Raw genomic sequence first — 27,353 nt, forward strand, 5'->3', positions numbered from 1 at the left:
TTTTTATTAAACAGCGCGTATGCACTTATAACAGAACTCAACTGCAACTCAACTTGTGTCTCTGAAACAGAAAACTTTGGTTAGTTTAAACCTTTCAATGGTGAAGTATTTAGGTGACTACCCTGCGGCTGTGTGCTATTCTTAGCTTTTCTCCCCAGTAGGGGAATGCGCGGACCCCTCTGGGGAGCTCTGGTCCTCTTTGTGTATCTTCCGGTAGCTGTCGTCGCCTCTCAGCCTGGCGCTGTTCTTGCCCTTGTACTTGGACGCTTTCGCTGACGTCAGAGTCTTGGTGTCGAGTGCTCGCGAGAGTTTGTCTCTCGACATCCTCTGCGAGTCGCACGCATTTCTTGCTGGTGGTAGCAGAGGAGGCTGGTGTTTCTCGGGGGCGGAGTCCTCCGTCTCAGCTCGAGTGCGCGCCAGATCGTCCTCCGCCATGCTGAATTGGCGCTTCTTTTTCGGATTCTCCCGCCCGTCGTCTTGTGAGGCCATTTTGGTAAGTGGAGAGCGAGATAGAAAGAAAAAAGAGAGGGAAGAACTTTTGCCGCGTCTTTTCTTTACTTAATCTCCCCCCCCTCCCTTGTCGGTTTTGTCGGCTCAGTAGGGTAGAGAATCTCCGAGGGGCGGCGTTGTAGCGTCTTTCTTGCATGGGACCGCAGCGTGTTAGGGTAGACAGTGTAGTTTAAACCGGTGAACAACAATAACTGGCTATTCTGGAGTAACTGTGGACCGTCTCGTGAGGCCTTCATCCAGATCCTGAGGGGCCCGCTTTAGCGTGTCTTTGTTTTGGTGGCTGTCTCACTTTCTCCCATTCGGTTCGGCGGGGTAGACGACCGTCCATGGCTTCAGGCTGCGGTAAGGTATTAGGGAGGTCCAGCCTTGTGAGGAACTCAGGACCATCTGCGATGTGTTTGATGGCGTGTGACCTGCCATTTTGCAGCACAATCAGGGCGAAGGGAAAAGCCCAGCGATATCGGACATTTTTTTCCCTGAGCAGCCTGGTGATCGGCTGGAGGGCCTGTCGTCTTGCTAGCGTGATCGGTGAGATATCCTGGTAAACGGCCATCTCTATGTCTTCAAATTTTATTATGGGGGTGGCTCTTGTAATTTTGCATATTTCCGCTTTTGTTGTGAAGTGGTGCAGTCTCATGATTATGTCCCTGGGAGGATTATTGGGAAGTGGTCGTGCCCTCAGTGCCCTATGGCATCTGTCCATGACTAGTTCTGCTTCAGTTTTTCCTGGCATTATAGATGACATCCAGCGGTTGATGAGGAGCTCAGGGTCTAAAATCTCCTCAGGTATCCCCCGGATCCTCAGGTTGTTTCGCCTGTCTCTGTTCTCGCTGTCCTCGTTGCGTTCCTCCAGGTCTGCCACTTTCCTTTCCAGGGCGGTAACTCTGGAGTCTGTCTCTGTTTGACAGCGGGCAGCTTCCTCCATTTTCTCTTCCAGGTCGTTGGTGCGTGTTCCAATGCTGAGTATGTCTTTACGCAAAGTGTCCACCTCCCCACGAAAGAAGGTTTTTAAATCTGTAAGGAGTTTGGCTATCTCTTTTTTCATGGCTCCCGTCTGGCTTACCGCTGTCAGGTCTGGCTCCTGAGCGGAGTCGGAATCAGATGCCGCCATGCTATCTGTCTCCTGCACTTTCTTTGCTCCCACAAAATATGTGCGCACGTCCACTTTCTGCTTAGATTTTTTCCTTGTGGCCGCCATATGTCCGTATGCCTGATGTGTAGGGCCAACAGCTCCTGTAGTTTTTTTTTGAATTGGTTGAGTTTTGCGGTGCGCTGTGTGGTTTTAATGCCGGCGGGGCTCGGAGCGTTCAGGTTAGGCTGCCATCTCTGCTCCTGCCGCGCATGCGCCTCCGGGAAAGATTCTAATTAGAACTCTCTTCAGAACTTTCCTAGAGCTTTCTTCAGAGCTTTTTATATAGAGCTTTTGCATAGAGCTATTTTTCAAAGGTTGTTTCAACATCTTGCAGATATTTTGTGATTCCTTCGGATTGATTATCACCCATTGGGATACTCCAGTAGTCATAAGTAATAAGATTATTATTACCTTTCATTTACATATCATGTCTATAGGTTCCTTTAAGGTATTTAGAGACATATGTGTGTTATTTATTTATATATGTATTATTCATCATTTATGTTTGTGTATATGTATTTTAAATGAATACAGATATATTATTTCATTTTTCATTTTTGATTTGTTATAATGCATATATTGTTTACTACCATTATCGTTTTTCACATATATGATTTTTATTATTTTCATTTTTTATGGTTATTTATTTATATATATTTTCTATATATACATATATTTTTTTGTCCCCTTTAGCATTTAATTGTTTTTAATATTATCCATTATTATCATTATTTTTAAACATTAAAAACATTACTTGTCATGATTCATCATGAATTTGTTGCAGATAGAGGAACGTTGCTATTTGGTGTTCTTACACATATGTTTATACATGTGGGTGAGCATATTTACCAATAGAGCCCTATCATTTATTTATTTTCTTCTTTTTTTTTTTTTTTTAATCATCACTCTTTACACATGTTCCCTTTCTCTGTGATAGATTGTGGGTGCATATATTAGTCTCAATCGGGCGTGACGTCGGCTCTCTTGCACAATACACTCCCCACTGATTAATGTGGGCGGGACAACTGAGTGAGTAGCGTGACGTCACTTCCTGTTTTGATTTCTATATCAGGATAATGCAACACGAGTGAAAGCACTCTTTGACAAAGTCCCTGTGCGGACGAAACGCGTCAGAGCGCTGAGGGGGGACTCCTTCTCCCCTTTTTTATCCATGTTTGCCGTGAATCAATAAAGGCTTATATATATTTTTTGCACAGTCCAGCCTTCTTGCCATTTTTTGTCCAAGCTGTGCCCGCTGATTACTTTCCTATGGAGAGGATATCCTGCTACTTTATTGCTCACAAGCCTGGAGCACGTCAACTGGAACAGACCAATGAAAGAACTGAGTAAGTTCATCATATGTGTTAACCCCTTATGGTCTGTTATCATGTGGCTGATTTAAATGGACTTCATATACCTGGAGTGAATCTCTGCAGCACAGGGAAATTTGAAGGGGCTCTACCCTTTCATGAGTGTTTCTGTAATGTGTACAGTACTGTGCTACTGTGCTACTGTGCTACTGTGCTACTGTGCTAATTTCAGGTGTTTAAAAACCAGAACACTTATTTTCATGACAATGTCCTAGCCCCCCAAATGGGATCATTTGTGATCAAATTGCAAGTAACTGGTGAGCAAATCTCAATTTAAGATGTGAAAAGTTGTCCTGATTTGAATTGTCATGATTTAGTATTAGGAACTTATGAAACTCCCAGCATAATACAGTACGTGAGAAGCCGGATAACACACAGGGAAGTCAAAACGGAAGGAGAGAAAAATACTTCTCGTAACTTGCACTCAAACCAAGTGAAAACTTAACTTGTACTGTATTTACAATTAAAATGAATCAGTGAGAAAGATAAAATAATATCAAACTGAAATTTTATTATAGTTGCATATGAAAAATATATGAATGATTAGTCAAAACTATATATATCTATATATACATACCCTTAGATAAAAATAGGGGACACAAAAATATCTACAGCCTAGTAAAAAGGTATCCATCACCAAGTGACATAAAAAAAAAATGATTTCCAAATTATTGATAAATTATACAAGTAACAGTCGAAACTTTGGTGGGGAATTTCTAGCTTGGAAAATTACATCAAGACAAAACTCATTCCCATAGGTCACAGAGTACATCTAGCCCCTTCACATCAAATTCACAATGACACTTTTGTTAAAGCTTAGGATACTATTTTATCCTAGTGCTCAAGAGACATTATGAAACTTTTGATAGAAATAAAAGCTGTTAATGATGATCTCAGCAATAAACTGGCAGAAGTTTATAAATGGAAGGTGCATCCTAAATGTAAAGACTTAAACATAAAACTACAGTAGAATATAGATACATTTATGTTTGAACTCAAGGAGAGGCAACAGAAATAGTTTCTGAGAGATTCGAGAGACTATAGAGAAAGCAGGATCTATAAAGCACACATTTGTTAGGAACAGACATAGACCAGGCACTGATCACTCCTCCACTAAGTAGGAAGCTTCGGACAGTGAGAAAGAATGACCTACTCCAACTTGAGCCCAGAGAGAACACAGTGTTTGTATTGACCCAGGCAGGTTCCTTTCTCCCCTTCCCCACAAAATAAGAAAACCAGAAGGGGAAAAGTGGGGAGGACTAAGAAACAGAGAAGAGTGGGGCTATTGCAGTCGCTGGAAAAAGACGGACATGTCCTACAATTAGAGAATTCAGACACTAATCCACAGGTAATTAACCTGTCTCAATTTGTCCTATATGTGTTTCATATTCCTGTATTGGACAGGGGTCTGTCCTTTCCCCCACCCCCCATGGACTTCTACATTATTGAATGGGTAAAAGACAACTTCTTCACAAATATTTCATATGAGAGATCACTATAGTATTAAGAATCTAGGGTTTAGTAATCTGGAGCCACACAATGCCAACTGTTAACAAGACCTAATGTCACTCTTAGAGGACTCCACAGAGATTAAGAGGGAAGGTCCATTTTCTCACCTCAAACCCAGATCTCATTTCACACCAGTGCTAACGTGGAGGTTTTTATCAGAATAGTTACTTTACTGCGGACATTGAAAAATGACGGCATGTAAAAGCTCATGACAATCTGGAGATCAGTGAACACAAAGCTCTCTCAGAGTTACAAAAAAAACATAGTCTTTAAACCTTCTGATAAAGAAGGTCATTTAATTATTATGAATGTAATGACTACCTGTATGTTGCCGAAAATCCGACAAAACATGATATGAAAGACTTGAAAATGATCCCACCATATTGTTAGAGAACTTAACGGTATTGTGAAGTCAGGCCTAAATAATACAGTGATTGCACAAAGTGAATATGTGTTTATGCTAGTTACTAAACCCAAGATAGTGACATTCAAATCCACAAGAACAGGATTCCACCCCCTGGACAACCTTTTGTCTCAGAAATCGGCAGCATTACAGACACAGCTAGAATATACTGTATACTGCAGAATCTCACACCATTCGTGGGGGTGTTACCCTCCTACAGTATTTGAAGGGTACAAAAGACATCGTCCCTCGAGGGAGTCACCATTTACAATGAAATTACCATGATTAGTATGGATGTCGATGCCCTATACACAAGCATTATCCACAGCATAGGCATCCCATCCATTTAGTTGTTTTTAGGGACACAAGATTTATACTGCTCCTCATTACACTTCTAAATTTCATACTCCCTAGAAATGACTTCCTATTTAACAGCCAAATATACCACCAGATATCGGGTATCGCCATAGGGACCACATGTGCCCCCTTCTATGCCAATCTGTATCTGGGCTGGTGGGAAAAAGAAGGTGTCTTGCACTGAACATAGTGACCCATACACCTCCCACATTGAACTATGGTCGAGATACATCCTGTAACGGGGCACGAGAGAACTGTTTAGTGAATTTGTGGGAAAAGCTAATTTACAACAATATCAACCTCAGACTAACCCATGAGATAGGGCAGGATGAAGTACATTTCCTGGACCTGAAGATTTCACGTAATAGTGAGAGTTTCATAAGAACAAACAGCAGGCTGATAGTCACCACGTACAGCTAGGAAGAGTGACTGGGACAGTGTACTTCTGAGGAAACAGTCCCAATAGATTTATGCCTTGATAACTCTTTGCCCAGCTGGCTTAAATGAGAGCTTAATGTCTTTCCCTTTTGTTTATCTTACGGGAAAAGCTACATTTGGGATATCTCAGTTCATTTTTATTGGATGTTATTGCACTGCACAGAGTCACAATAGTCTTTTTCAATGAATCTAACAATGTTATACACTGGTCACCATTAATAATTCTGATGATTTATTTTGATGACTATCATTTATCAACAGAGGACATGTGTGTAGAAGCACGCCCAAGTTTTTTATATGCTAGGCATCTACTGTATACATCCTCCCCCCACTTTGAGTCATACGCTGACTCCGTTTTTATTCAATTCACACAGGACCGAGGTGCGGGACTTAGAGAAAATCTAGGATCCTCGCGAGACCAATAGGGGATTCCCAATTGGTACTCATATACCATAATATATTTAGCTACTTTCTCTCTCTGGTGATTTCAACTCTAATCCCCCAAATTCCACAATTCTCATAACCCTTTTGTTACTATTTACAGAACAAGGGATAGTTATAAGGGATTTGTGTTACAATTATGGGTTTTACAGAAGGGAAATAGAAAACAACTGAGTACTACAGCACCGACATTGTTTATTGCACTAAATCACGACGGCACGCCGAGATCTACCCCAGCTGCCGCCAGTAACAACCGCGCGCCGCCACGTTTCCCCCACGCACCCCCCCTCCACTTCGCGCGCAATTTACCTCCCTTCCCGACCCCGTACCCGGCTCCTGCTCTGCCCCTCTGCTTCCCCGCACCCCCGCTTACATTCATTTGATCTCCAGGGGTGTCGGGGAAGCCTGTGGAAGCCGGGGAAGACGGGGAAGCCGGGCGCGCATGTTACTGTGACGTCACAGTGCGCCGCCACGCGCCGCGGCTACCCGCTTCCCAGCCGCATGGAGCCGGCGGCTTTTGCTTCAATAAACAATGTCGCTACTGTACACTAAATGAATCGTGTCAAGCCGCCCTATTACTACTAACTGCCTATGAGGCTGCACCAACCCATTTAGGTACTTGGTGTACTAAGTCAAAGGTGCATGGGGCAACTCAGACTGTTATCACTTTGTATAACTAGCTATTGCTCTTTACTTCTGAGGTTTTTGCACAGTAACATAGGGTGTTCTTTACACCTACTGTATATCTATTGCCATCTCTCTCTAGCAATTTTATCACTTTTACCCCAGTCCCCAAATTTCCACATTTCTCTTCACTACTTTGTTACAACTTACAGAGGAAATGGAAGTATTAAGGGACTTCTGATAGTGTTGTATCATTTGCAGATTATGAGCTGAAAACACTGTTACTACTAGTGTGATGATTTCGAGTTTTGCTAGCTTCTCTGTTACCACTTTTTGCCTATTAAGCTACAGTGTACTTTATCTATATATGTCACTTGGTAGTCACTATGAGTGGTGATAGAGACCTTATAACTGGGCTGTGGCTATTTTTGTGTCCCCTGTGAAGATTGAGATGTGTGTGGCTATCATCACCTCCATTTTGGCCTAAACCGCCATTTTGAGTGTTTGCTTATATGAATGTTTATTTGTTTCATTCGTGAATGAATGAACTGTGAATGTTTGATTCTGCAGAGTATCGCTTCTGGATGTAACCCACCCTTGTGTAATTCCTACGAGACATGTAAAAAATTGAAATAGCATTCGTAAGCGATTTCTCCTGCATTAGATATTTCTGCTGACCGTAGGATCTGTTATCTGACAACTACAGTACACACACAGGGCTGGACAGAGTAACTCCCTTATGTCACAAGGTTAAGAGGCCCACATTATAGTAAATTATAGAAAAGAATATAGCGTATGCAGCATATTTATGTATCAACCAATATGTATTTTTGTATGTCATCATATTATTATTTATCTCTAAGCCAGCCCCCTTAAGGGGTGTATTACTCATTTTGAAATGTATAAAAATGTGATCCAAGCAATATGTTTTCAGAGGCCTGAGTTCCTTGTTGGAATTCTTTTCTCTCAATGGTGCCATGGTGCTGATAAACTCACCTGTTACTTTGAACCCTTGACTCATTGATTTTATTTCTACGCTTTAACACCCCTAATTGTATCTAACTTATTACAGTATATATATTTCTTTTTGTTTGTTTGTTTTGGTTTTGACTGCTCATTCATGTTTTTATATATGCAAATATAGTAAAAGTTCAGTTTTACATTTTTTTCACTTTCTCAATGATTCATTTTAATTGTAAATACAGTAAAAGTTAAGTTTTAACTTGGTTTAAGTGCAAGTTATGAGGAGTCTTTTTCTCCCCTCCATTTTGACATGCTCTTTACTTTTTACAACAAGCAACAGAGAAGCCCAATGCTACATCCAATATGACAAAAATACACAGTAAAATACTTATATATTCTCTTGAAAAGGGGTAATTTAGTTTAACCCTTTTGGCTAAAGCATTGTAAGCCTGTGAGCCACGAAAAGGCAGACCCAGTTCACAGGTCCTAACACTACCAGATAAATTACTAATATACCTGTATTAGGATTAAAATTCTCATTTACCTCTATTAGGAGGGAGAAAGACCAACCCTGGATCTATATCCAGTAAAATGAAAAGGACCTGCTGACTTGGGAAGTGGGGAGGGGCGGGCTTAAAACCCTGGGAAGGAGAAGCCACTAACCTCCAATAGCTGAGACAGCTGAAAATAAGTTAACAAACAACACACAGAACCCCAGCAAGCTCTTTTGGGAACCCCTGAGCACCCACACAATAAATATGTATATAAGTGTCAAAAAGGAGAGCTATGAGCGTGGCAAATGTATACAACAAGAAACAGAGAAGCCCAATGCTACATCAAATATGACAAAAATACACAGTAAAATACTTATAAATTCTCTGTGTTATGAGAAAGTGTGTCGCAGATCTGACAGGTGGATTGTGAAAATCCTAGTAGTGCTTTAAAGCTTGGTCTGTAATGTATCATGAATATTTAGAAAACTAACAGAACAAAATACTGTTGTTAATCAGGGTATACATTTTCTTTGAATATGTATTAGAGTAAAATGACGCGCACAAAGTAGATATCATTTTGTTTCTGTTAAAAGCACGAAGCAGGGCATGTTACTGCACATACCGCCTGGTATGTTTGTCTCACGCTAACATAACTAATGGCTGACAATGCAAGTCTCCAACAGTGAACACCAGGCGGTTTTAGTAGTGGTGGAAAAAGCGCAAATATATACTATTAACATATTTTAATAGGTTACACCACTGGGTGGGGGGGCATTTCTTTTCCAGGACCTACTGGGATTTTTACTGCATTTGTGATTGTCTATCATAAAAGTTTTCATTGATATCGTGTGCATGTTATGTCTGCAATAACTGAATGATGAATCCGGTTATAGTGATAATGAGCCAAAAAGAGTGTACAGTACAATTACTGGCAATGGGTAGTAAGGAACAAAGAATATCCTTTGTGGCTATCCATGAGTTTCTAAGGGGTTAATATATTAGTAAGTTCTACATTGTTATTATTATGTATTCTTATTTTCCATTCTGGGTTGGCTAGTCTTATCTTGCCCCTGTCTACAGTAGCCATTATATGCATGGGCAAGGTAGGCCTAAGGCTAGCAATGGGTAGTTTATAACAATTGGCAATATTTGTTGGTGTAGCTCGATGTTATCAGATATTGGAGTTTACTGAGTAGCATGTGAACAGGTAATTAGTCTTTAACATGTTATTTGCATGCTCATTTGAGATACGGGGGTTAAAGGTAACGCTCTTGCAGATGCAATTAGGCGGTGCATACTCATTTGCATGCTATTTAGCGATGCTGGCATCAAATGTAGCCCACACTTATAGCTGCATTATATGAGAGTTATCACTTTGTTATTTATGTATTAAACTACTAGTAAATGCAGCAGTAAAAATATATATCTTGTTAACATTAATGCACAGCGATATCAATATCGAAGTTTACTTAATCTAAGCCTAAGAGATTCAGATTCAGGTTTTTTCCACCCATGAACCTATGATAATCAGGACATTTTCATACACAATCTCCCATTGGCTTCAATTAAAGCCTTGAGTGGTACTGTCACAGTTTAATGATTTACCCCCTCAGTTTCAGTTATGGTTTTAGGCGAATTCAAGTGAGTGTTTTAGCAACCAGGTAACAGAGCAGCAGGAACAGCAAAGACAATTAGGACTTTGCTGGCTGGCTGACTGCATAACCTACAACTGTACCTACATGTATTTACTGTACTGTACCTACATGTACTACTGCCCTGTACCTACTCATTTCGCTGTACCTATTGTATCTATTTCTGCCAGTGGTTGGAGCTCAGAACTTTCAACTAATTAAAGCAGCTGGGAAATTGATGACATATCGGATAATTTTCGTGAGGGATTTAAAACCCTTTATATTGTGTGTGTGTCTATAACTAAATACAGTACAAGTACATTTTAAAAATACACAATTTATGGATAATATGATCCATGCATATCCTTTATTGCACGTGTTACAGAGCCCCCATAGAACATGTCACTTGCTTTTTATGCTCCTCTATCCTGCATTAACATAGCAAATAAAGTGTACCTATTTTCGTGTGTCAAATAGTAAAGAGTCTGGGACTGACCATGAGGGACTAATATTAAAAATCAAATGATCTACAGAAAACAGTATAATTGCATCTCCACAGCGTGGCTAATTTATAATACAGCTAAAATACAAGCTAAATGCTAAAAGCATTGATGCTAAAATACAGCATGTTACATGTTTGGCTTCTGTTAATTTTGTATAGAACATGCACAAACTAGAACTTTATTGTGATGCAAAACCAGATGCAAACCCAGGGAGCATAAGGTGCGATGTGTTTATTTTTTCTCAGACCACAAGCACAGATTTGCCCCAAATTCCAAATCTCAGAAACACATTTTCCCAACATATTTATTTCAATTAAAAAGAATCGCATTTGATAGTAGAAATAAAAATGGTAAAGTGGATGAGAAAGTGACATCAAGGACCCTATTAAATAAGCTGTCAAGCTGTCTCTCACTTGCTCTGATATGTTTGAGCTCCATTCCACTGAATGTGGGTTGAATGATTGCTGCAAAATGTTCAGTTTACTACAGGGGTGCTCAACTCCCCCAATGGTCAGGTTTTAAGGCTATCGATTGAGCCACTGATTGAGCCGCCTGTGCTGAAGCTGAGATGTCCTTAAAACCTGACCTATTCGGGGAGTCTTGAGGACTGAAGTCGAGCACCACTGGTTTAATAAAGCAAAATCATCCATAACGAGCCAATCATCTCCTGCTGTATACTGTATATGAATTGCAATTTTGAAGTCAACGCTCACTTTGTTAGTCACTTCATTATTAAAGAAACTTCCTAGAAAATAGAGTCATTTTGAACGGTAATATGAGGAGTTTTCAGGAAATATCGCACAGAAAAGTGCTTATTTATTTATGATGGCAGATAAAACTGAATTTCATGTAGAAAGAATGATTCACCCTGTGTCACCTAGCTATTGTGAGAAGAATGTAAAATGACATTTGTCTTGTACTGTTATAGACCTTGTTGCTATGTAAAAAAAATAAATGATTTATATGAAAAGTACTGTAGCAATTAAAATACTGCTGATTTAAATAGTAGGGTAGAGATTTGGGGCTGGATTTAGGTTTTGGACGTCATGGCAAACAAAGAATGTATTGCTGTTGGGGGGGGAAGCCACGAGATCTGGGCTGTGGGTTCCTTCGGCACCTAGAACCCTAAGGCTGGCTACATCTGTAGGACCCCGATTTAGAGTTGGGCGCAAAACAACGTGTCTTAAATTACAGTCAAACAGCTGTGCGTAATAATTACGTCTGTGTAACATTTATGCATCCGCAATACGCCCTTAAAAATGGGAAGGAAGTTTAGAGTAGTTTGATCATTGGAGGGATAGCTATAATAATGTGTATTTTAGACTCTAGATTAGTCTGAATAATCGCCACAAATTCCATGATGACGTGAGTTGGGAGGCTGGACCTCTGGAGTACCCAGTGATGGATTTCCCATTAGGCCTGAGCCTAGAGCGGCAAAGTTTGGGGTCGGCAAAAATGTCCACCCCCATATACAGATGCCGCGCTCTCTTGTCTGTTTGGCCTGATGGGAACGCACTTGCCTGTGGCGGCCGCCTCCTTGCTGCCGCTCTCCTTCGCCTCCTGAATCGCAGTGTCAAATGACGCCACGGATGTCACCAACGTGACGGCACATGGCATCTCGATGCCATGCCAACGGGACATTGTGACGTCACATTGCGTACCACATATACACACATAGTGACATAGAGAGAGCGAGAGCGAGAAAGAAGCTTACCTGAGATACCTGTAATATTTGCATATGCAAATAAGAATATCTCAGGTGCGCTCTTTTTTTTTTTTTTTTTTGCACAGGAGTCTCTCCACATGTCTTGGTCTGAATGGGAGAAGGCCACCTTTAGGTGAGAGATACAGTAACACAAGCCATGTTATTTCAAGCTAACGCAAGATAGTGCTATTAACATGGCAGTAAGCTTATGCTAATGAGATATACAGGGGTGCGCAAACTGGAGGGCGCGGCGGTTACAGAGGTCCCACACTCTCCCCCAAGGCATGTAAATTAAATGCAGGGGGACCGCGCCAGCCCTCTGTAACTTCTCCTATGTACGTTGTCTTCGGCGACGCGTCGCCATGGTAACCCGGTGTCAAATGACGCCACGGGGTAACGTGACGTCACATGACCCCAAGGCATCATGTGACACTGGAGCCGAGCAGGGAGGGGGGCGCGAGCTGGAGAGCAGGCAACAGGGCACAGGGGGAAAACACCCCTGAGATATACAATGGTCATTATTTTTGCATATAATTAGCTTTATTTATTCGCCTTATTTTCCTTTAGAAAAAATAATGTCCAGTAATGATTTTGATAACGTCCCGTTATTAGCACTGAGTTAACAGAGCGTTGTGGGGTTTTTGCGAGCAGTGACGTTGGTAAATGGGAGTCACGGGGAGTGTCACGATGCGCCCATAATACTGAATATATATAATGTACTGAATATCGCCTTTTACCAATGCGACTGCCATTGTTTTTTTTTTTTTTACTTTCTCCGCAACTTCTAACAGTTAGGACTGGCTAATAATAAGGCATTATAATGGATAATAATATCGAAATACTTTTTGGGAGCTTGATGCAACGTCCCCAAGAATGCATCATCATTTGAGTTTTTTCCATACATAGCAACAGCTCAGGATTCAGCAGTGTGGTCGTGTTTTTGAAGCAACTGCAGGTGACACATTTCTTTGCAGGGCTGTGTTAGACATATAAAATGTTATTATTATTATTATTATTTTTTTTTTTAATTCCTGCATTGAAGTGCACAGTACATGCACGCTACTGGAAAATGTTCAGGCTTGAACCAGCAAGCAGCTGTTTTTATTAGCATTTTAGTAATAACTGTCAGAAGAAACCTTTGTTTTGTGCCAGCCTTTAACATTTTAAGGAAGAACATGGCACAATGACAGAAACGCAGCATTAAAATTAGAATCTTTAACCCAATGTCTGTATGAAAATAACTGCTTCTGAATAGAGACTTGCTAAACGTTCCATCACATTTTGAGGAAAACACTGGTTTCAATTTATTGAGGTATCTACAGTACAGCAGGGCCCCGCTTTACAGCGCTCTGCTTTACGGCGTTCCGCTCATACAGCGTTTCCCAATGTATACCCATAATCATTTGGTTTGACGCTTGTTTCGCTTTTCCGGCGATTTTCAGCATGACGCGCTCAGCAGCTGAGTATCCGGCAGTCACTAAGCAACAGTTTCAGCGCGTGCGCAACTCCTTGTCAGATATCATTTGTCAGCTAAACAGTCGGGTTACAGCTCTGCATCTCCATTTCCAAAAGTACAATACAGTAAGGGCCACGCTTTACGGCGATTTCCGCTTTATGGCAGCGGCCTGGAAAGGAATCTGCCGTACGGACGGGGCCCTACAGTACTTGGGTAAAAGGGTCAAGGGTTGCATTGCCCACTCATTAATCTGGCAGATTAGCCATGCACATGCACCTAAACATGATTGTTTGCAGCTGTAAAATAAAATTGGAGTTCTAGGTGTATTCAATAAGAATGAGATATTGCCACTAATAAGCTAATTTGCATGAACTTCTCGCCCACTCCCACAGGCGAGTATTGTCACTCTTGCCAGCCAGGAGGTGAGAGATGAGCATGTTTCTGGCGTTCTAATCCTGTCTGCCACTTTATTGAATCCCATGTAAATCAGGGGGTGGCCAACTCCAGTCTTCAAGTGCTACCAACAGGTTTTAAGGATATCCCTGCTTCAGCACAGGTGGCTCAGTGTTCGACTGATTATTTACATCAGGGGTCTTCGACTGAGCCACCTGTGCTGAAGCAGGGATATCCTGAAAACCTGACCCTTTGGTGGCCCTTGAGAACTGGCGTTGGCCGCCCCTGATGTAACTACTTAATGTAGCCTGAGTTACTCATTTGCATACATTGGAATATCACATAGAATCTCAAAGACCAAACAAAGTCACTACTTCAAAAAGACTTCTTACTGAATGAATGAGCCCCAGTCCTGTGGGCCACATCTGCATAGTTTCACCGAATAAAGAACTTGTTAGGAATCTATTTTAAGTTGACACGAATTAAATGCAATATATTGAGTGTTGTCTGAACGTACGGTGGAGTTTTCCTGCTTAATTACATATTAATAGAATATTGTTGTTACTTAAATAATGTATTACGGTTGTTTAAACGGGTGTCTGTTTAGAGCATGCGTGTCATTTACATGAAAGGTAATCGGGTACTTCTTCCAAATAGTAGTTAATGTTCAGAGGTACACAATCTTAGTACGCTCAAATCACAAGCCCACAGTATTATATATGTGTAGAATGAATTATGCAACTTTGTGTGTTACTGGGAAGGTGACCTCAAATATACACATAGCACATATAGTGCTCCTAAATTTAACCCCATAGGCACCACATACTGTACCGTACATGTCATGCATCCGATGCTATTGGCTATGTCATTGTTTCCTCTTTTCTCTCAGCAGTGGAGGAAGTACAAAAGGACACACTATACAATTGGTCGTGTAGGCCCTGCTGGTAGGGTCTGACCTTGACATGGCTGCAGGGTTGACATATTTTGGCCAAAGGATTGAACAAAATGACCCATACTTATGTGAAGAAAAACATACAGAAATAAATTAAATAATTTGTCATATTGGCGGTGCATGGGGCGTCTGTGTTTACTGCTGTAGTTAATGTTTGCCAGAAAGAGTTATGAGAAACAGTGATGTGCATCTATGACTTCCATTTCTTGCATTGATATCCAGAGATTAGTGGGCTGGGTACGGTGCAGTACGTTGCTTTTTGTCTTGCGTTGAACTTTAGGCGCCTGAAGATGTAAGTTTCCTCCGTGCGACAATTGAGATAATTTGTTGCCAATATTCCCAGCGGTGTGAGCTGCAAACTGTAACAATAGATAATGTTACCTTAGTAATATCCGGATACATTGTAGCTGCAGAGTTACACTGACTGAAGGATTGCAACTGAAAGGCCGCCATTTGGTGAACCCTGGGAAGCAGGATCTTTGCTGATTGATCACGGGAGAACGAAACGATGGGCAACTTAGGTAATTAGTTTTCATTAAAGGTAATCAAAGGCTGCATGTATCAAAACAAAAACATATATAAAACATTTTTTAAAGTGCGACGCGGACTGCGTCTTTAAATCTTTACAAATGATTTTCTGTCCGCTTGAGGTAGCGATCAAACAGGTGCGACCAGCCGCACAGTGACGTGAACAGATGTGACGCAGTGAACGCGATCTCCACTTGTACAACGACATTCCTTGAATGTCACGCGGGCACCGGAAGTGTGAGTCTTCGTGATGTTTACGGAATGTCGTGTCAGGCACTCAAGGGGGGAACAAGACTATTAAAACACTAGTGCTCTTAATAGACATAGCGCTGTGTAGTGGAAATATAATATAGGCACAGAGAAAATTACAATAAGGCTACCAAATTTTGGGAAGGCTCATTCAGGACAGGTTTACATGAGCCATCAATATCGGGGAAAGTGGAAGGGGCCGCTCTCAAAATATTTTTTTGTGTCATTTCATAATAACCTTTTTTTCTAACGGTATATAGCGCTGACAGTCTTCGCAGTTCTGTACATAGAATTCTGCCAGCACAAAAACTCCCTGTCCCATAGAGATTACAATCTACAGATGCAGCGTCCGTTTTTGAAACACTTCACGCGGTGTATACCTCGGAATACCCATGTCATGGCGCGGGATTTCTTCCAACCGTACCGCCCTTAAGACGCGAGTGCAGGCGAGTGCAGAAAATGGCATTTTAGTGTTCTGGTTTTTTTTTTTTTTTTTTTTTTTTCAACCTTCTGTATATTGTGTTTTTCAAAGTATAACATACAGTTGTCACATTATCAGAATAAAAAAGCTTTCCATGGGACAAACAACATTCATACCGACATTCATACCGACAAGGGAAAGGGGAGACAGGAGGGTATGGGGATAGGAAGGGGGGGTGGGAGGGAGGGGGAGGGGGAGGGGGCAGAGGAATCCTTTCTGATGTACGATATTCTCCGCTCCTGGTCCGTAGATCAAGTGTCACGCCCAACTGTTTCGGCGAGGCACCGGGTAGTGAACACCTGAAATTGACACAGTAGCACATTACTGTACACATTACAATTCATTCATTTCATTGCATTTAATTGCACACAATCCATGAAATTCAAACAAAGCAACCGCGATAAACACGGGTGCCTGGGGCGATTGGCCGCGTTAATGCCGCGTGGAGTACAGCAGCGCACACGAAAACGGCGCCGTGATTTCTTCGAATAACGGCCGTTGCATCTGTAACATTGGTGCCTGAGGCACCGGGAGATAAAATGACTTGTGCAAGGTCACACGGAGCTGAAATATGGAATTGATCAAGACTCCCTTGGTTCAAAGTCGTGAGGGCACTATCGCACAGAAACGTGCAGTTTAATGTATAACCGCCATAGACAGAAAGGACTGTTAGCATATCAGCGTTAATTTAGCCATTACCTACATGGTGCACACTATAATTTAGTTACTATTATATCCCTAGGGATAATAGCTATTTAGAAAATATTGAGCTCACGTCATGCTGGAAAAAATAATAAGACAGTCATATTTGTGAGTCATAATACCGTATATGCATTTCCAGGATTTTAAAGAATTTACCAGAAAATTGTAGTTTTCTCCATACTCAGTGTGTGTAGAATACTTTTTATCTGACTGCAATAGTTTATACTCGGGCCTCCACAATAACGACTGAACACAAAACTGCCACAGAATAAAAGAATATGAAGTGTAAGTGGCACTCCCTAACAATAAAATACAGTACGACATATTCTCCCCATTTCTATCCTCAACACTGTTCCAACAATATAATCTACTACTTGACCAGGGAGACTGCGAGAGATCTCTCCTCCCCTAAATATCCGGTACCCCCTATAAATAACAAATAAATAACGACAAAACCCAGGTCTGCAGGTATTCTGCTTTTTATTTAACCATTGAATAATTGGGTAATTGCGACCCCCTGCCAGAGTGCTCGCTCAAAGGGTGAAAGGTCAAAGGTCCTTTAAAACAATGACCCTGTGACCCCCGAGCCGGGCCCACGTGACCCGGCCGTTAATACGAGTGGGTTCCCGGAAGTCATGTTTAAATGACCTCTGCCCACTAGCCACTCCCAGCCCCACTAGTCTTGACCCAGCACGGAGCCCCATCTGGCAAGGATAAGCAGACTTACCCCGCAACTGCCGCCGCGAAAGAGGCAACAACCTTCAAAACTCGACCCCATAGGTGTAACAAAACGGAGACTTATTTTGTAATAAGTCTCCTCCCTCAAGGAAGAGACCTGAAGGAACATCCTTCAAGGAACTTCAGTCTTTATTTTTCATATATTTCTTCGTAAATTGTATATCTTGAACGTCAAACTGTAACAACAACATCATTAACAATATTCATAAAAAAAGGACGGGTGGGCGGGAAATTGGTGGCAGGCGCCAACTGACTGTGCATCCTGCCAGCCAGACTTTATGCCTTCCCTGCCCCTCCAGGAGGGCAGGGGGCACTAGAAGGTGAATTGGGAGCCTGTTCCCCCGGTCATAATGGCCCCTCGCTTTGGCCTCAGGGTTGCTGTACATAAGGACTCTCCTGTTTCTTACTTTGAGTTGTGGCCTAAAGTGGTGTGTAATACACAAAATAAATTTGGAAAGTTGTGCAAGAGTCTGTGTTGTAGATATTCACTAATCAGGGCCAGCTTCATTGCGGTGCCGTCGGTGCAGTCGTACAGAGCCCCGTGGTTACCGAGGCCCTGCGCTCTTCCCAACAATAATTAAACTGATTGCCGGGGAAGAGCGCTGGGCCCCTGTAACACAGTTACCTTCTCCGGCGACATCTCCTGCTGCAGGGTTCCTCATCATGATGCTGCGACGTCAAATGGCATCGTATTGCCGTGACAATGGCACACCATGTGACATCACACCTCCATGCATGACTACATTGCTATGACAACGGGACGCCCTGTGGCAAAAACAATGTGATGCCACATGATGCCGCGCCATCGTGGCAGCACAGCACCATGATGATGGGACGCTGAAGAGGAGATGCTGCAGGTAAGAAGCCCTGCACATTTCCCTGCATCGAGACTTGCGAACATCTCAGCCAACCCTGGCTTCTGACTCCTTCTGGGTTGGAAGACACCTTACAGTCCAATTTTTTGAGTGGGCCACATTTACTCAGATATTCTGGGAGGTGTCTTATGGCCGGAGTGGCCAACTCCAGTCCTCAAGGGCCACCAATAGGTCATGTTTTAAGGATATCCCTGCTACAGCACAGGTGGCTCAATGAGTGGTCCATGACTCAGTTAATGACTGGGCCACTGGATGAGCCTCCTGTACAGAAGCAGGGATATCCTTAAAACCTGACATGTCGGTGGCCTTTGAGGACTGGAGTTGGCCACCTTTGTCTTATGGAGTAACACTGATGTACTGAGTAAATATGAACATTCTCTAAAGGAAATAACATTTGGTCTTAAAATGCTTGGCGAGACATACAGTAGGATCACTAAATAGTGAAGCATGTTTCTTTTCAAGGACAAGGAAGTCACAATATTGTTCCATAGACATAATCCACTGTTTAAACTCACAGACGCTTTCTCTGAACTTGAAATTGATGATCTCAATAACATCAATCCCGCAATTAACATAATCGTATGGTATCTAGAAAAGATGTTTGACTTGGGAGCCAGAATTTTGGATTGGTTACATTATAACCTGTTATTGATTTGGTGCCATGGAATAAATAAAATAAAATACATATTCGTACTTTAACAGAAACTGTCTTTAATTGAATACTGTAGTTTAATTAACTTGGTAAGTTTATTTAAAACGTTTAATAAAAAAATTAAAAAATGGTCACCAATAAATACAGCTCAATCCCGTTATAACGCGATTCGTTACAACGCGAAACCGCTTATAACGAGATGCAAGCGTGGCTCCCAATTTTCGTGTATATGATTATTGGTATATTAAATACTTTATTGTACAATGCATACAATTGTACATTTTTTCTAACGCGATCCGCTTATAACGCGATGTGATTCTTTGGACCCCAAGCACAGCGTTATAACGGGGTTGAGCTGTACAGTAGCTAATAAAACACCTTTTGTTGGTTCATTATAGACAGCCTTTTATACTGTAGTATAAGATATCTGCTTACATGTGTTATTTTTTGGGGCAGTGGCTATACTGTAGTTTCACATACAAAAATGTTGTTCAGCTGTCTCTTGATGAAATATAAATTATATAATTTGCGAAGAAAATAAGTTAAAAATGTTCATGATTTTCATCAACCTTTTATGGGGACGGGACATTTTTTTATCAAATCCGAGTCATCTAAGCTCCAAGTCTTGACATCTGCATTTTCTGCATGGATCCAGATTCCTTGCTATGTTACAGTACTTCTCCACAGCAGTGTTAGTTTTAGTGTTATAAAGACAGGTATTTTCTCCAACTTTGACCTAGTACAATATTCTGTTATTGTTATAAAGTTATGATTCATCTACATTTATACATTTGCAACTTTAAGAATAATATTTATTAAAAAAAAAAACTATTTGATAAAAATGTGAATATCTACTCTTAATAGCTAACAATATAATGATGGTATCTTAAGAACAGAAAGATAAAGCAACTCAGTGACTTGCAACTGGGTCTTGAAATAGTGTCTCCTTTTGTAGGCTTTCGCCCTCGATGAACATAATATGGTTGCCAGGTGGCCCCTGATTACATGGAGATGTCCGACAGTGTAACATTTGAAACTGCGACGGCTAATCTATCTTCCATTTCACAATGAAAAGGTTGAGCCAACTGGACCTTTACATCAATCATCCTAGTTTCCTAACCTGCGTTGGATGGAAGTGTTTGGGTGGTGGCCCCAATATTTTAAGTGATAAATGGTTGAGTAGAGACATTCACAGTAGTAGAGACTTTTGGATCCTCAGGCAGCTTTATTCCTAATTGAAAAAAAAAAACATTGAGCTGACTAAACAGTGAGATTCATAATATCAGAAAACTTTTGAATGGAGCATTCATTGCAAATCTGCCACAAAGCAATATTGTGCGGTAACAGCAGCCATGCTTGTTCGGAATTATCTGAAATGTGTCAATTATTATTTGGGGTCAAGCTTAATGGGGGTCAGTGAGTGCATTATGTAGCTACTCTTATTGTCTGACATTAGGAGTTATTATTATTATTATTATTGTGACATCGGGACAAATAAAAACTATTCGGAAGATAGATAATGTGAGAAAAAAAGAAGTTAAATGTTTGTATACGGTATGAGAGAGAGCGATGGAGAGGTGACTTGTTGTAGTTATATATACAGTAGGTAAATGGGCCTGTTACTAAATAGGTCTCTCTCTCCTATCTCCCCTCCAGCAGAGATTGAATGGGATCATTGCAAATCTAGCCCTATTTACACAATTCTGGCAACGTTTTGCAAATTTTCAATCAATGGGACATTTTTGCAAATAATTGAAAAATGTAAGGAACATTCACAAGGAATTTTGCAAACATTCGCACATGCTGAGTAATAGTGGAGATAGTTAGCAATGGTTTATTGTTGATACCTTTTGACATTTCAGTTTGTAATTCAAGTGTGTTTTTTCCCCCTTAGGTTATGGACATGCGGCTCCAGGCACTGATGCGGGAAAGGCCTTTTGCATGTTCTATGCCGTCCTTGGAATCCCTCTTACACTGGTCATGTTCCAGAGCCTTGGTGAGCGAATGAACACCTTCGTAAAGTACCTCCTGAAACGAATCAAGAAATGCTGTGGAATGCGGAGCACAGATGTCTCAATGGAGAATATGGTCACAGTGGGGTTCTTTTCTTGCATGGGTACCCTTTGCATTGGAGCTGCCGCCTTTTCCCACTATGAGGACTGGAGTTTTTTCCAATCGTACTATTACTGCTTTATAACTTTAACTACAATAGGTTTTGGAGACTACGTGGCACTGCAAAAAAACAGGGCCCTCCAAAGGAGGCCACTATATGTGGCTTTTAGCTTTATGTACATTTTAGTCGGTTTGACAGTAATTGGGGCATTTCTAAACCTAGTTGTTCTCAGGTTCTTGACCATGAACAGTGAGGATGAGAGGAGAGATGCAGAGGAGCGGGCATCCCTAGCGGGAAATCGGAACAGCATGATCATTCATATCCAAGAAGACTCACAACACGGTCGGCCGCGATACAAGGCCGAAGTAACAGATCTTCAGTCAGTTTGTTCCTGCATGTGCTACAGATCCCACGAGTACACCAGCCGGGTGGTGTCCCACCAGAATTCATTCAGCTCCAAGCTGAACCCTCAGTACTTTCATTCCATATCCTACAAGATCGAAGAGATCTCACCAAGCACATTAAAAAACAGTCTCTTCCCATCCCCTGTTAGCTCCATGTCCCCTGGGTTGCACAGCTTTACAGATAACCACAGGCTAATGAAAAGGCGAAAGTCAATTTAAGGTCACTTTTATTCTTTTGCCGGCTCATCATTCTCTCTCTGTCCTTCAAGTCTCATTTTCTTAACTATGACAGAGAGAGACACAAAAAAAAAAAAAAAATACAGTATACAGCCTGCCTTCTCTGAGACTCATTACTGAGCATGAAGCATGGAATATTACTACTCCAGCAAAGTATGCCTTACATTACCCCCTGGGTGGATTTCAGAGGATTCTTGTTTAAATGATATGAAGTGGGTACCAAATCCAAAGTTGCACACATGCAGGGGGGCATTGGTGTTCTGCTCACACTTCTGACATTATGAACGCTTTGTTGTCCTACAAAAAGGAGCAGATCATGGGTGTGCATACGAGTGTTTGTGCAATCCCACAACAAGTGCAATGTGACAAAATTCAAATATCAGGTATTATATTCTTGAAGCAATTGTATTGCTTTTTGATCTTTAGATTGCTCCCAGAAGAGAGATAAACAAAAGAAAATAATAATAACAAATTTATTTATATATATCATTTTTTTTTTTTTTTTGGCAGACTAAGCATGTGCTTTGGGCAGCCTGTATGCCAGGTATATCATGATACATTTTTCTAACGCTAGATAGATTGTATAAAAAATAAAATGATGATAAAATTTTTTTTTTTTTGGAAACAATGGATCTTTCTAGCTTGCCAGTTCAAATTTTAAAAAGCATGCACTTTGTCAAACTGGTATGCATTATAAACACACGCACACGCACACACACACACACACACGCACACCCATACACACACACACACACACACACACACACACACACACACACACACACACACACACACACACACACACACACACACACACACACACACACACACACACACACACACACACACACACACACACACACACACACACAACATGGAATTAATCAAAAGCAAATAATATTCTCAGTTTCTTACCAGAATTCTTTTCTTTTACCATTTAGTTCCAGGAATTTGGCACGTTGCCGGGACACTTAGAAACTGGGGCAATTGTTTGATTTAAATTGGATCTTTCTTTTTTTAAATTGAGATTCTATTAAAAAAACAAACAAACAAAAAAAAACATATTTTTGGTGCAGCAACCACCAGCATGAATAGATTTATATTTTTGGGAATGCTTGACAAAAGATGGCTATACTACGGTGGATGTACATTTTCTTTTTTCAATAAAATAGTGACAGAACATTATGTGTTATATGTATTACAAAAGATTGTCTCTAATTGCTTTTGATGTGTAAATAATGGTAAGCCTTTGTTGGTCTCATGAAGAGTTCAAGGGACAGTATCCTCTCTATTGACCTTCTCAGTAACTGGCAAAGGTTGCATATCCCACAGATGCCATATTGGTAAATTGGGGAAGAGTCCTCTGTTTTTTGCCTCATTGCTGAATTTAAACTGGAGGTGGAACTGCAGAGCAAAGCGAGGCTTAGAATGCAGATTCCATGGATCTGATTAGTGTCTATAATAGATGCCGCCTGTTTGCTTTTGAAAAGCTGGTCCGAACATACTGTAGCAGAATTTCCAACTGGTTGTATGTACACAAGGCCAGTCCAGTACTCTTAGCAATTAAGTACTAATTTCTTGAGCTACATACCTCAAAACAAATAATTTATACTGATGGGTTTGCAATTAATGGGTTCACACATTTCTCTCTGAAATTGTCCACTCTTCTGACTTATGAACAATAAAATTGTGCTTCAATGGACATGCATTTAAATTGAAACAAAGGGTGCCTTTTATCCGACTAGCCTATACTGTCATGATGTTAGGACACAATGTAGTTTGTCATGGACATACAATATTTAATTGTGTAAGGTTTCTGAAGGATGCGAAGAATGAAAACATTTGGTTAAAGGATGTGATAACATGTTTTTTTGAAACAGCATACATACTGTAGACTTGTATTAAACAATCGTTACTCTACACACACACATAAGGAGGGATGTAGAAATAATATTTTTAATTTTTCTACTGCCGACCTTGTTATTTGCTAAATATGATGCAAAGAGATAATTGGCAAATTAAATCTGTGTAAACTCTAAAATATTGGATCATTTTCCAGTTGTGATTCATACAATAATTGTACTCTGGTTTGACTTTGTGAAAACTGATACCATTCTAGTGCAGTGACATGCAAGCAATGAAAAGTGACAAGCAAGAGAATATCCTGTACTCGGATGTAATGGGACAGTTGCAGTACAGGAACTCTTTCTACATCCAAAATGGGCAAAGCAATACCTGGCACATATTAGGTAAAAGGACTTGTATTATTATAGCAGTTGAGAAAAAAGTTGAACCAGAGTTACAAAGTAAGCTTCCAGTCTGCAAAACAGTGACTATATTAACTGGAGGAATCCACAATTACCCCTTTAATTTATGGCCATACCACCCCACATACCTTCCCGTGATTTACTCCTACGTAAAAAACACCACAACACAATTGTGGGTGAACATGGCCACCTAATATTATTCATAGTTTTATAAATACATTGAGGACCTTGCCAGCACCACATTTATGGAGAGTTCCAACAAACATGTACTGTACACCAGCCACCGTCTGTACCTGCTCGTGGTTTAATTCAAAAGACATTACTAACATTGAATGAGAGGGCATCACCACACCTTGCCACCAAGCGTGGTCTGTTACACCGCCTCTCCCCCCATTTGAAGAAAACACCATGCCCTGTCAACCCCCATGGAGTATTAGCGCCGAATCTACCTGAGAGGGCAGCACCAAATTCTGCCATCAAGCATGGACTCTAGCACCGCCTCTCCAACCATGAGAAGACATCATTACACCCTGTCACCTGGCGTGGGCCATAGCAGTGTCTCTCCCAATGCACCAAGTCCATGCGGGACAGAGCCTCCTTTCTCCCCCACTGAAATTAGTGCCTTCATCTGGCAAGTTCCTTCTATTGCTGTGACATCAATCAAAACACCCAGCATTTCATTTTATTTTTATTTATTATTATTTTATTTGTCTCCACTTTTTTGGTTTCATTATTTAAAACATTGAAACGTAGCCATTAATCCAAAATGACGTAGTATACAGATGTTGCAGGCGTTATTGCACGCACTGCCATGCCAGTCCCACCCCTTTTTTTGCCCACAGCTACTGGACTTGCATTACAGTGTCAGCTGCTCCGCGTGTTGTGTGTTTTATATCTCGCTGCAATGCAATAACAGCTGCTACTGTACATCTGTACAAAGGAAGAAACATGCTTGCCAAACTAGAGGTCCCTGTTCCATAAAAGCTGCTACTCCCTATCTTACCACATCCTACCTAACCTTTATTCTGTTATTTTAAGGGCAGATTTGAGGGTGTTACCACAAGAGACAGGGGGTGCCCAATGCTACATCCAATTGACAAAACATATATGATGAAAAGTATAAAGTAAAATACTTCAATAATAATAATATTAAATACTTGGTTATTTAGTTAACCCTTTGGCCAAAGCGTCATAAGCCTACCAACGTCAAGGTATAATCAAATAAATGCAGGTCCTACACTACACTGTGAACCCTTCCTTTTACCTCTGTAAGAGGGGAAGAACCATTATAGATCTTGTTCCTGCAGCAAATGAAATTACCTCCCAAGTTAAAAAGGTGAAGGAGGAGGAGTGAGCTCTGGGGGGAGGTGCCACAGCCTCCAATTGACTGTTATCAACTGCTCAGCTCCAGGAACAAATCATTTATATTGATGGGTGGCAATTAATGAGTTCACACAGTTCTCTCTAAAATTGTCCACTCTCCTAACTTAAGCACAGTTTTTCACTTCCTCACGTCTCGTTTTTCTTTTGTGCTCCACCCCTCTCCAACAACCTTCTCATTTAACTGAATGCTTTCCACGACTCCAGCCACATCTGCCCTATACTTAAATTCACCTTAAACATAATATTTTTTGGCCTGGTTACAGGTCATTTGGAGCCATAGTCATTCTGCACTTGAGATAATGACTCCAGTACTTCCTTAATTAAATTAATAGATTTAGTGAACACTCAGCGGGTTATTCTAGTAGCTGCCATTGTGCATATCTGTGCATAAAGGGCCCTTTCCGCCCAGATTTGCAGGTTTTCTGTAAGCCCGTCTCCCATGTCCAAACCATGTGGAAACATTTTTGTTTTTTTAGAAGCGCTTCCATTCCAACTCTGCAAATCCAAGCGGATTGATCAAAGAGCTCAAACTCCCATTGATTCTAGTAGTTCCGTTAACTCAAAAAGCCTAAACCACTTCAAATAACTCACTGTTTTGTTCTCGACACCCAACTTCCTCCAGAGCCTGAAATAATAAGACGACTGAGAGACCAACTTTAGTAGTGTTCCAAATTCTACATCTATCCCCTCAAACGTCTCTAGAAATAACAGATGGAGAGGCACCTGTGCTGAAAAAGGAGCACGTCTGGGAGATATGCTAATAGAATATGCAAAAGCCTATTTCAATGATTCACGCTCCACTCCTCCTAAAAGATTGTTATAAGAATTATACTGACAAGTCTAAGGCCCCTTGTAATGAACAGGTTCCTGGTATCAGATTCAACAGGACTAGAATCCACAGCCTCTGCTATTCATGGCAGTAGCTCTAGCATTGAACTTAACCAAGTGCTGGGAAGGTCTATTGTCACAACATAAGTTTGAGCTCTACTGCTCACACCTGTACCCTCCTGCCCTGGCTTCATTTAAAAGCAGGCGCCTTTCACTTCATGGTTGCCAGTTCAATGTGCCGTGTGCACAACATAGAGCACACTTGAGAACCTGTGACATATGCTAATATCTCCTTCCCCTCCCCTCTTCTGCTCCCCTCCCCTTCCCCTCCCTCTCCTCTTCCTCTCCCCTTCCCCTCCCCTCTCCCCTTCCTGTCCCCTTTCCCCTTTCTCTCCCTTTTCTCTCCCTTTCCCCTCCACTTCCCCCTCTCCTTCCCCTCCCCTTCCCCTCCCTCTCATATTCCTCTCCCCTTCCCCTCCCTCTCCCTTTCCTCTCCCCTTCCTCTCCCCTTTCTCTCCCCTTTCTCTCCCCTTTCTCTCCCCTTTCTCTCCCCTTTCTCTCCCCTTTCTCTCCCTTTCCCCTCCACTTCCTCTACCCTTCCCCCTCTCCTTCCCCTTCCCTTTCCCCCTCCCCTTCCACTCCCCTTCCACTCCCCTTTCTCTCCATTTCCCCTCCCCCTAGTACAATCCATGCGATTTGTCACTTTTTAAAGACGCAGTTTAAACGATGCGATTGGAAATGCAGAATGCGGGAAGGGGTCAAATCTTATTCCGTGACTTATGCCCATGTCTGGCCATGCAATTTTACAAGGACAAACAGACGGCTACTGGAATATCCCCCTAAACATCTATATCATTATTGAGTGAGAAAAAAAAAGTAGAAAGGTAATTTGAAACTTTAAGAATAAAAGCAATATATGTGTTGTAGCTTTCAGGTTTATTTTATGTGTGTCGGAAATAATCTGTTGTAACCTAATCCAAGATATGTGAATTCTCCGAAATGTGCCCGCCATTTA

The 27,353-nt window shown here is 41.3% G+C and overlaps 1 protein-coding gene across 1 annotated transcript in view; it reads left to right on the plus strand.

The window, feature by feature from the left end:
- KCNK9 (potassium two pore domain channel subfamily K member 9) overlaps positions 1-26,692 on the plus strand; it is a 201,558-nt gene extending 174,866 nt beyond the window's left edge. Inside the window, exon 2 of the mRNA XM_075581786.1 lies at positions 21,001-26,692. Within this exon, the coding sequence (XP_075437901.1) occupies positions 21,001-21,842 (842 nt within the window). The 3' untranslated portion in view covers positions 21,843-26,692. The remainder of the gene's footprint in view (positions 1-21,000) is intronic.
- Positions 26,693-27,353: the final 661 nt, after the last annotated feature.

This window comes from Ascaphus truei, chromosome 2 (genome assembly GCF_040206685.1).
Source record: "Ascaphus truei isolate aAscTru1 chromosome 2, aAscTru1.hap1, whole genome shotgun sequence".
NCBI classification, from domain to species: Eukaryota; Metazoa; Chordata; class Amphibia; order Anura; family Ascaphidae; genus Ascaphus; species Ascaphus truei.